This window comes from Labeo rohita, chromosome 12 (genome assembly GCF_022985175.1).
Source record: "Labeo rohita strain BAU-BD-2019 chromosome 12, IGBB_LRoh.1.0, whole genome shotgun sequence".
Taxonomy (NCBI): Eukaryota; Metazoa; Chordata; class Actinopteri; order Cypriniformes; family Cyprinidae; genus Labeo; species Labeo rohita.
This window is the reverse complement of record NC_066880.1, coordinates 620257-630906: the sequence shown is the minus strand read 5'-3', so window position 1 is coordinate 630906 and position 10650 is coordinate 620257. Positions and strand designations below refer to the sequence as shown.

The 10650-nt window shown below is 29.4% G+C and overlaps 1 protein-coding gene across 1 annotated transcript; it reads left to right on the top strand.

The window, feature by feature from the left end:
- Positions 1-1535: 1535 nt before the first annotated feature.
- On the top strand, positions 1536-9878 carry zgc:92749 (Elongation of very long chain fatty acids protein 6-like). Its single transcript, XM_051125111.1, has 4 exons — positions 1536-1714; positions 2577-2708; positions 4551-4702; positions 7217-9878. Exons 1-4 carry the CDS (start codon positions 1629-1631, stop codon positions 7654-7656), a joined length of 810 nt encoding a protein of 269 aa, XP_050981068.1. The 5' UTR covers positions 1536-1628; the 3' UTR covers positions 7657-9878.
- Positions 9879-10650: the final 772 nt, after the last annotated feature.

Below are 10650 nucleotides of genomic sequence, written 5' to 3'. Positions count from 1 at the left end.
TTTTAAAATAATAAAAATAAGAAGTAGTTAAACAGAACGATGCGATATTTCAAAATAAAAGCCTGTAAGGTCTGAGGAGTATTACTATGAGGCAAATTAAAAAAAAAAAAGTCCAACTTTTTATCCCACAATTCAGATTTTTTTCTCTTAATTCCATATATATATATATATATATATATATATATATATATATATATATATATATATATATATATATATATAAATTGCAGTTTATACATAAAATAAAATGAAACTAAAAAATAAATAAATAAAAATATAACAGTGCGATTTTTCAATATTAAAGCCTGTTAAGTCTAAAGATTATTACTATGGAAGCAAATTGAAAAAAAGATAGTCGCAACTTTTCATCTTACAATTTAGACTTTTCTCACTTAATTCCAATAAATAAATAAACAAATAAATTAAATTAAAAATAAAAACTAGTTAAACGAGTTAAACAGAACAGTGCGATGTTTCAAAATAAAATAGTATAGTAATTATTACTATAGAAGCACATTTAAACTTTTTATCTCACATTTCGGACTTTTTCTTGCAATTCTGAGTTTATATCTCACAATTCAGAATTTTTCCGTTAATTAAAAATTAAACAATAAATAAATGAATAAACAAACAAACAAACAAATAAAATAATATTACATTAAATTAAATTAAAAATAAAAACTAGTGAAACGAGTCAAACAGAACCAAAGGTATTCTATACTCTTTGACAGAACATCGTGATTTTTCAAAATAAAAGCCTGTAAGGTCTAAAGATCATTACTATGGAAGCACATAAAAAAAGTAGCGATTTTTATCACATTTAGTATTTTTCCTCGCAATTTTAGGTTTATATCTCACAATTCAGACTTTTCCCATCAATTCCAAAATAAATAAATAAAAAATAAAAACAAATAAATAACATAAATAATTCAATAATATTAATAATAAGTTATAATAATATATATAATATAAGTTAATCACACTCTTTTCACGGTATGCATTTATTGTTTTATTATTATTATTTTTTTTTATTGTTTTGCTTTTTATGTTTTTAATCAGTTTTGTAAATAGAATGATATATATTCTATTTTAATTGTACAATACAATCAGATTTTGCATATACAACTTAAATACGACTATTGTAAATGAAAAAATATATACGCTTTAGACAAATTACATATATATATATATATATATATATATATATATATAGCATATACATACATACCTACCTACCCATGGGCGCTATGTTTAATACAAATAATGTATAATAAAAAATAATATATAATGATGATATTAAATAAAATCAAAACTCAATCAAAATTTTTTACACACATGATTTTCGTATTATTTTTCGATTTTAATGCGTGTCCCAACTACCTAAATCCCTCTGTCATAAATATAAAACGCCGAAAGCATTTACTGCAGTGTCTTGACATCTTTTGCAATCGCCTGGGCATCTTTTGATCCTGATTGGATGAGGCTGCCGCGCTGGCTCCTCCCCTCCCGCATATTATTATGAAGTTGGGCAGGAGTGCTCGTTCGTGCCGATCCCCGATCCTCTCCGGTTCCTCTCGGAAGCACCTTCATCACTTCAAGTTCATCTGCTGAAGATCTGAACCCTTAAGATGAAGATGAACGAGTTCCTTCACGCGTTTGACTTCGAGAGTCAGTTTGACGATCGCGTCGCGTTTGAATGGTTTCAGCACAACTGGTGAGTCGAATGATCCGAATCACTGATTCATTTCAGTTCATTCTATTGAACCTGCCAAAACGCGCTCGTAAATGAAGAATGTTATTAGTGCATGTACAAAAGTAGAATAAAATAGAACAGGCTGGGCTGCTATATATACACATAAACTTTGATATGCAATGCATAACTTTATAACACTTATTTCTATAATAAACAGCAGTGAGAGACAGTCCAAAACGGTTAAAATGTACAATATATGTCTTCTATTTAACACGTATCCTACTTCAACCTCTCTTAAAGTCATGGTATGTTTAAACACTCCCTGCTCATTAAAATCCAGCAATAAAGACGTCAGTCTGAGAATCACCTTTGACCTTCCATCTTAAATATCACATTAAGGAACAGTGAAAGACCTGATGATTCAAGTGCATTAATGTGTGTTGATGTCCTCATTGTGAACTGTATGAAATAGTGTCTCAACCGCTGTGATTGACTGATTCATGTCTGTGATAAGGCGGGTTCACGTGGAGGATGCCAGACCTTGGCTCACCTTTGACCTTCTAGTTGATTGTGACATCAAAATCTGGCCATGTCCTAATAAAGCGTCCAAAAAACTTTTATTTGCAGGTTCAGATCAGGACAGGGATGTTATGTATGAGGTTACTGAGCCATTGAATGAGTTTTTCTTTTTTTGTTAACATTTTTTAATGTCTTTGAATTAGCAGTGTGTATGTGTGGTATAAAAATAAATATATATAAATGTGTTATATATATAAATTAACATTATCTTGCTGACCTTATTCTCTTTATATCCACTCATATATGTAATATCAGAATGTATATCTTATCATTAGGTCATAAAGTGAATCATGATGTGTTTCAGGGGCACATCGTTTGTTCTGTCGGCCACGTATGCAGCGGTTATATTTCTTGGACGCGTCTTTATGAAGGACAGGCAGAAGTTGGACTTGCGGACGCCTCTCATGCTCTGGTCATTTTGTCTGGCCGTATTCAGGTGAGACGCCTGCTGTCTGACACAAAAACACTGAAGAGGGAATTGTGAGATATAAACTCAGAATGGCAAGAAAGGAAAAAAACTCAGAACTGAGAGATAAAAAGTCACAATTACTTTTTTATTTTTTGTTCAATGGCAGAAACAAAAAAAAAAACATTATTGCAAGATGTAAGATTTGAACTGAGAATTTACACTTTGTAATTCTGACTTTATTCTCAGAAATGTAAACTCAGAATTATGAAAAATGTTATAATTTCAAGATGTCAACACAGAATTATTAGACAAAAAATGTTGGACTTTTGAGACGTAAATTCAGAATTATTTTTAAAAAATTATAATTTCAAGATGTAAATGCAGAATTATAAGAAAAATATTCAAATTTTGAGATGTAAACTTAGAATTTTGAAAAAAAAAAATTATAATTTCAAGATGTAAATACAGAATTATGAAAAAAATGTTAGAATTTTGAGATGTAAATTCAGAATTATTTTTTAAAAATTATAATTTCAAGAGGTAAATACAGAATTGTGAGAAAAAAATGTTAGAATTTTGAGATGTAAACTCTGAATTATGAAAAATGTTATGATTTCAAGACGTCAACACAGAATTATTAGACAAAAAATGCTGGAATTTTGAGACGTAAATTCAGAATTATTTTTAAAAAATTATAATTTCAAGATGTAAATACAGAATTATTAGATAAAATATTCACATTTTTATTTGTAAACTTAGAATTATTTAAAAAATGTTATAATTTCAAGATGTAAATGCAGAATTATAAGAAAAATATTCAAATTTTGAGATGTAAACTTAGAATTTTGAAAAAAAAAATTATAATTTCAAGATGTAAATACAGAATTATGAAAAAAATGTTTGAATTTTGAGATGTAAACTCAGAATTATTTGTAAAAAATTATGGTTTCAAGATGTAAATACAGAATTATTAGATAAAATATTCAAATTTTGAGATGTAAACTTAGAATTATTTAAAAAAAATTATAATTTCAAGATGTAAATGCAGAATTATAAGAAAAATATTCGAATTTTGAGATGTGAACTGAATTTTGAAAAAAGAAATTATAATTTCAGGATGTAAATACAGAATTATGAAAAAAATGTTTGGATTTTGAGATGTAAACTCAGAATTATTAAAGTAAATGTTATAATTTCAAGAGGTAAATACAGAACTATGAGAAAAACTTAGAATTTTGAGATGTAAACTTAGAATCATTGAAAAAATATATAATTTCAAGATGTCAACACAGAATTATGAGGAAAAACTGTTAGAACTTTGAGATGTAAACTCAGAATTGTGCTAAAAGTCAGAATTCTGTTTGTATTTCGCAATTCTGTGGTTATATATCACAGTTCTGTCTTTTCTTCTCAGGAATTGTTCCAATTATGAGCTGCATTTACCAGTTTCATTTTTTTTAATGGGGCCAGTTGCATACAATTTTGACAAACTAGTAGTTAACCAAGGGGTAATCAGTCTTATATTTTGGATTTTTTTATGTAATCAAATTGTAAACATTTTTGACCAGTCTTAAAGAAACAAATTAGATGAGTAACTTTCGAAGACTGGTCTAAATCTTTTATGCAACCGGCCCCAGAACCCTGGCATTGCGGTGGTGAGATTTTGCACAATAAGTCTGAGTTTGTGCAGCTCTGTTGGGTCAGATATGATCTCAGTGTGATGGTATGTGTGTGTGTCCTCTGTGAGTTTTCTTGTTTCTCTGATAGTCACTGCAATGCTGTAAGACAACACATCAGCTCACAATCCTGTTTTATCTGTGTCATTTCTGCCGTTTCCTCATTGCTGTTGTCTGTGTGTCTGTCTGTCAGTATAATGGGAGCGCTGCGGACGAGCTGGTACATGTTCAATAAGGTGACGTCACACGGGCTCCTGGAGTCTGTGTGTGACACGGAGTTCTACAGCGCCCCCGTCAGCAAGTTCTGGGCGTACGCGTTCACTCTGAGTAAAGCGCCTGAACTCGGTAAGATTCAGCTATTCACATTAACTGTTGACTCTGTGGTTGCATTGGATAAAAGTGAATAAATGTAGCTCATAACTCAGCTGTTATTACCTTGAGATGATTCACATCCAAAAATTTGCTAGTTCAGAAAATCATGTTTCACAATGCACAAAGTTTCACATCTTACATAAAAGTGTTTAGAAAGTCACACTTTTAGATTTTTATTTTGTAACACCTGTGAAATTCAGTCATTTAGACCTTTAGTTTATTAAACTTTAAACTCCAATTACAACATTAAACACTGGGTTCAAAACAATTATGCTGCATCTGTGACAAACAGTCGCATAAACAATTATAACTTTGCAAAAACAAACAAAAATTGCATTTACAGTTTGATGCAAATGGATTAAAAGCAGAAATGTGACACTCATATTTTTGTACTATTATAAATGTGTTATTTGAGCTGTAAAGTGTGTAATTTGATTTGTAGTGGTAAGACTACTTATCTAACCAGATTAACTTGTGGTTACTAGTTCACGTAAACATCTTCATGTATATTTCACCTCAGAATATGATTAATTGAATGAAACATATATATGTTATTTAATTTGTAAAGTTTGGCTTAAATTTCACAAGCAATTATGAAGAAATGGCAAATACTGAATTAAAACATGAAATTTTATAGCAAAAAGACTGAAAAAGTATTTTCTTGATCTTGTTCTTATATAATTTTTGTTTCATTTGCAACTTCAAAAACCATTTTTTACAGCATATAGCCTTAAAGTTTTTGAGTTAAATGAAAAAAAAGTTGAATTACAGTATTTTTTACACTATCTTAGTAGTGATTAGAGTTAAAACAAGAAATAATAAAAGTTTAAAGAAGAATGAGAAAAATATTAATATATATATATAAAATATTAATATATAAAATATTTATATATATATATATATATATATATAATTTGTTTTTTGCCTTTTTAAAAAAAAGTTTCCTTTTTTTGCATTTATTTTTTGCATTTGTTTTTTTTTCTGACATATATATTTTTTTGCGTTTTTGCTTTGTGACATTTTTTTATGAAATTTAAGCACATTAAACCTCCATGAGAATAAAAAATATATATATATATATATAAAATATATATATATATATATATTAACAAAAAAAAAGATATAGATGGTACAGTTGAATTATAGTATTTTTTACACTATAATACAAGGTAATTAATTATGCAAATAATGTCACAATGCAAAAAAACACATAATGTTCTTAAAATAGGCTTCATTTTATTAATGCAAAATTTAATTTCATATGTTTCTGTAATGGTTATGGGGTGAAATCTGGCTCAAATGTATAATTATATCTCAACTCTTTCTTGTGTCCTCATGCGTATCACTTTTCACAGTGCAAAGTTACACAGATTGCATAAAGGTGTTTGGAAATTCTGTCAGATGTCATGGTTTTAGATTTTTATTTCTTAACGCCTGTAAGGGACAGACAGTCATTCAGACCTTTAGTTAATTTCATTTATTTATATATAACATTTAACACCTAAAATTAATGTTCTGGGTTCAAAACAATTAAACAAACAAAAATGTAATTTACAGTTTGATGCAAATGGATTAAAAGCAGAAATGTGACACTCATATTTTTGTATTATTATACACTTATAAATGTGTTATTTGAGCTATAAAGTGTGTAATTTGATTTTTAGTAGTAAGACTACTTATCTAACTAGATTAACTTGCAGTTACTAGTTTGCTCATGTAAACATCTTCATGAATATTTCACCTCAGAATATGAGAAATTATATTTAGCATTAGTAAAATAAAGCCATTCATATTTTTTAGATTAATATTCCATGTTCTCATTATTATAAAATGAAAAAAATGAAACATATATATATTGTTTAATTTGTAAAGTTTGGCTTAAGGTTCACAAGTAATTATGAAGAAATGGCAAATAACACTTTGTTTCATTTGCAACTTCAAAAACTATTTTTTTAGAGCGTATAGCCTTTAAGTTTTTGGGTTAAATTTTAAAAATAGTTGAATTACAGTTTTTGTAACACTATAAAACAAGGTCATTAATTATGCAAATAATGTCACAATGCCTATTTTCAAAATAGGCTTCATTTTATTGATGCAAAATTTAATTTGATGTGTTTTTGTAATGATTTTTGTGATATTTTGCAATATGTAATTATGTCTCAACTCTTCTCCTTATGCATATCATGTTACCAGATTTGCATTCTCATGCCTGAAGGTAAAAGATTGGACAAACGATAACTTACAAGTAAAGCAGGAACTGGTCAAATGCAAAACTATACCTTGAATGCAATGTACTGTAAGCATCTGTCAAATGCATGAATGTAAATAAGTTTGCACAGTGATTTGAATACACTGCACTACAAACATGTAATAATAACTGCAGACTTCTGTTATGAGTGCATTAGTGTGTTTGAGGGCCAGTGGAAATGATTTTCGGACATATGCACGTCACAGATGCTTTACGTTTGTGTCTGTGGTGTTATTCAGGTGACACGGTGTTCATCGTCCTGCGTAAGCAGCGTCTGATCTTCCTGCACTGGTATCATCACATCACCGTCCTGCTCTACACCTGGTACTCGTACAGAGACCGCGTGGCCGGCGGCGGCTGGTTCATGACCATGAACTACATCGTCCACGCGTTCATGTACAGCTACTACACCATTAAAGCGGCCGGCAAGCGTGTGCCGCGACCCTTCGCCATGCTGATCACGCTCATGCAGATCACGCAGATGATCGTGGGCTCGAGCGTGCTGCTGCTCGTCTACCGCTGGAAACACGACGTCCACTGCATCTCCACCATGCACAACATCGTCTACGGCTCTGTCATGTACCTCAGCTACCTGCTGCTCTTCTCCATCTTCTTCTATCAGACCTACCTCAAACGCTCGGGAGACGGAGAAGACAAGAAGAGAGTGAAACGAGAGTGAGAAGAGCTCAAAGCTCTTTAAAATATGCAAAACCGTCCATAAAGTCATTTAAAAACACTAGTTTACATGCTCAGAGATGAAAATAGATATGGCTGTATCATAGTGTAAATGTTAAAGAAGAGCACTGACTGAATGTCACAATACCAACTCAGATGTTACCTCAAAATAGAAGAAATTATATTTAGGAAAATAGAGCACTGTCCCTTTAAGGGTTACGTTTTGTTAGTAGTGATTATAGTTAAAAGAAGAAATAATAAAAGAAGTTTAAAGAAGAAGAATGAGATAAGAGAAAATAATAATAATTATTATTATTAGTTTCAAATATATATATATATATATATATTAAAAAAAAACTGTTTGCAAACAATGCCATATATATATAGCATTTATTTTTATTTTTTATTTGCATTTTTTATTTGCATTTATACATATATATATATATATTTTTTTTTTTTTTTTGTTTTTTTGTGTTTAGTTTTTGCATATATATTTACTTTTATTTTTGTTTTTTGCATTGTTTTGCATTGTGAATTTTTTTATGAAAATTAAGCACATTAAACCTCCATGAGAAAAATATATTTAAAAAAAAAATATATATATATATATATAGAGAGAGAGAGAGAGAATTTTTTGTTGCATTTTTTAAACAAAAAAATTATATATATATATATACACACACACACACATTTTTTTTTTTTGGCTTTTTTTCCATTTATTTTTATTATTTTATTATATATGTATTGCATTTAGTTTTAATTTTTTTTGCATGTTTTTAAACTACATATATATATTTTTTTTGTTTTGTTTTGGTTTGGTTTTTTTCTTTTTGTGTTTATTTTTTGCATTTGTTTTGCATTTTTTTCTGTTTTCTGCCATATATATGTGCATTTTGCATTTTTTTTTTTTTGCATTTTTTTGTTGCATTTTTTGCATTGTGACATTTTTTATGAAAATTAAGCACATTAAACCTCCATGTTGTCATTATTGTAATGTAGAAAAAAATTAAACAACTATATATTGTTTGAACTGTAAAGCATTTACATGACAGTAGTGTTTCTTGTACAGCATCTAAGTTGTTTATTTAAATGAAAAAATATTAAATTACAATATTTTTATAAGGTGTGCATAACATAATTATTATGAAAATAATGTCACAAAGCAAAAAAAATGTATGTTCTTAAAAAAATGTGTTAATGTAATTTAAAAATGTGATTTTATATGATTTTGGGTTGAATTGTGACTTTAATCAAATGCTCTGTGAGATTCGCTCTCTAACGGAAGTCCTTTTATAAGTGTATGAGTTAAACGTGTTAATGTTTACAGGTCTTGTGTGTTGAAACATTGATTTTATCACAGTGAAACAAAGTCGCACATTCTGCTCTGATGTCTGTCATGATTAAGCCATTGTCATTCATTATTAACATTGTCAAGTTGAGTTGTTACAGATATGAGAGATGAAAATGCTTCAAAACAACAAAAAGTCAAGCTGAAGCTGCTGAATATTACAGTATATTCATAGAAACGACATTTAATTTGCACAAAATCTCACTGCGAATGCAGACATGTAAGAAATATTTTAAAAGGATTTGCTTAAAAAGCACTTTATAGAGTTGAATATCCAAAACTATCGGTCCACTTGCAGGTTTTTGCAATATATTCTACTGTAAAACACATGTTTAAGATTTAGTGTGTTATATTTCAGCACTTCTGTGTCCTATACTGTAAATATGTAGTAGTGATTATAGCACTTCAGCGTGTCAGAACGATCTGTATGTACTCTATACAGACTTGGTATTGTGTTTGTGGTTGTCGAGGCCTGTCGGGAGGTTTAAAGTCGTCTTTCTGGTTATTCAACACACAGTACAGTTTGAGCTGATCTGGTTGATTGTCAGAGCAGGTCGATTTATCAGCATTTGTGTTTCTATAGAGGCAGTAATGCTGAAACACCTGCTCAGGTGAATGAATGTGTTTACAGGTGTGTTTGAGACTCTTGAACAGAGAACAGAGACTCATTATCAGCCTTTATTCATCCTGTTCGATAGTTTATCTGTTGTTCTACATCTTTTCGATCGTTAGAAATACTGAACATCATTTGAGTGACTTTCTCTCACACTTTATTTTTATGTAAACAGTTCATCCAATGTTGAGTTTCCTGAACTTCTGTTTACACAAGGAACGTTCTGAAGAATGTGTTTATTAATAATAAACACCTAATGAATGTATTTTTAGTCCTGTCGTTTCTCAGAAAGATCATTTGACCTGAATCTCTGAAGTAAGAGTTTAAAAGTTTAGGTTTGGTAAGATTTTTAATGTTTTTGAAAAGTCTCTTCTGCTCAAAAATACAGTAAAAATGTGAAATATTATTACAAATTAAAATCACTATTTTCTATGTGAATATCTGTTAAAATGTAATTTATTCCTGTGATACGAAGCTGAATCAAAAATAAATAAATAAATAATTATATATATACACACACACACACACAACCAAAAAAAAAATGTTCAAACATCATGAACATATTTTTAGTCCTGTTGTTTCTCAGGAAGGTCATTTGATCTGAATCTCAGAAGTAAGAGTTCAAAAGTTTAGGGTTGGTAAGATTGTTAATGTTTTGAAAAAAAAAAAAAAGTCTCTTCTGCTCACCAAGGCTGCATTTGTTTGATCAAAAATACTGTAAAAAAGTGAAATATTATTATAATTTCAAACAGCTGTTTTCTATGTGAATATCTGTTAAAGTGTAATTTATTTCTGTGATGCGCAGCTGAATTTTCAGCATCGTTACTCCAGTCTTCAGTGTCACATGATCCTTCAGAAATCATTCTAAGATGCTGATTTGCTGCTCAACAAACATTTATGATTATTATCAACGTTGAAAACAGTTGTGCCGCACAATATTTTTGTTGAAATGGTCACATTTTATTTTTCAGGATTCACAGATAAAAAAGATAAAAAAAAACAGCATTTATTTGAAATATAAAGAGAGAAATCTTTTT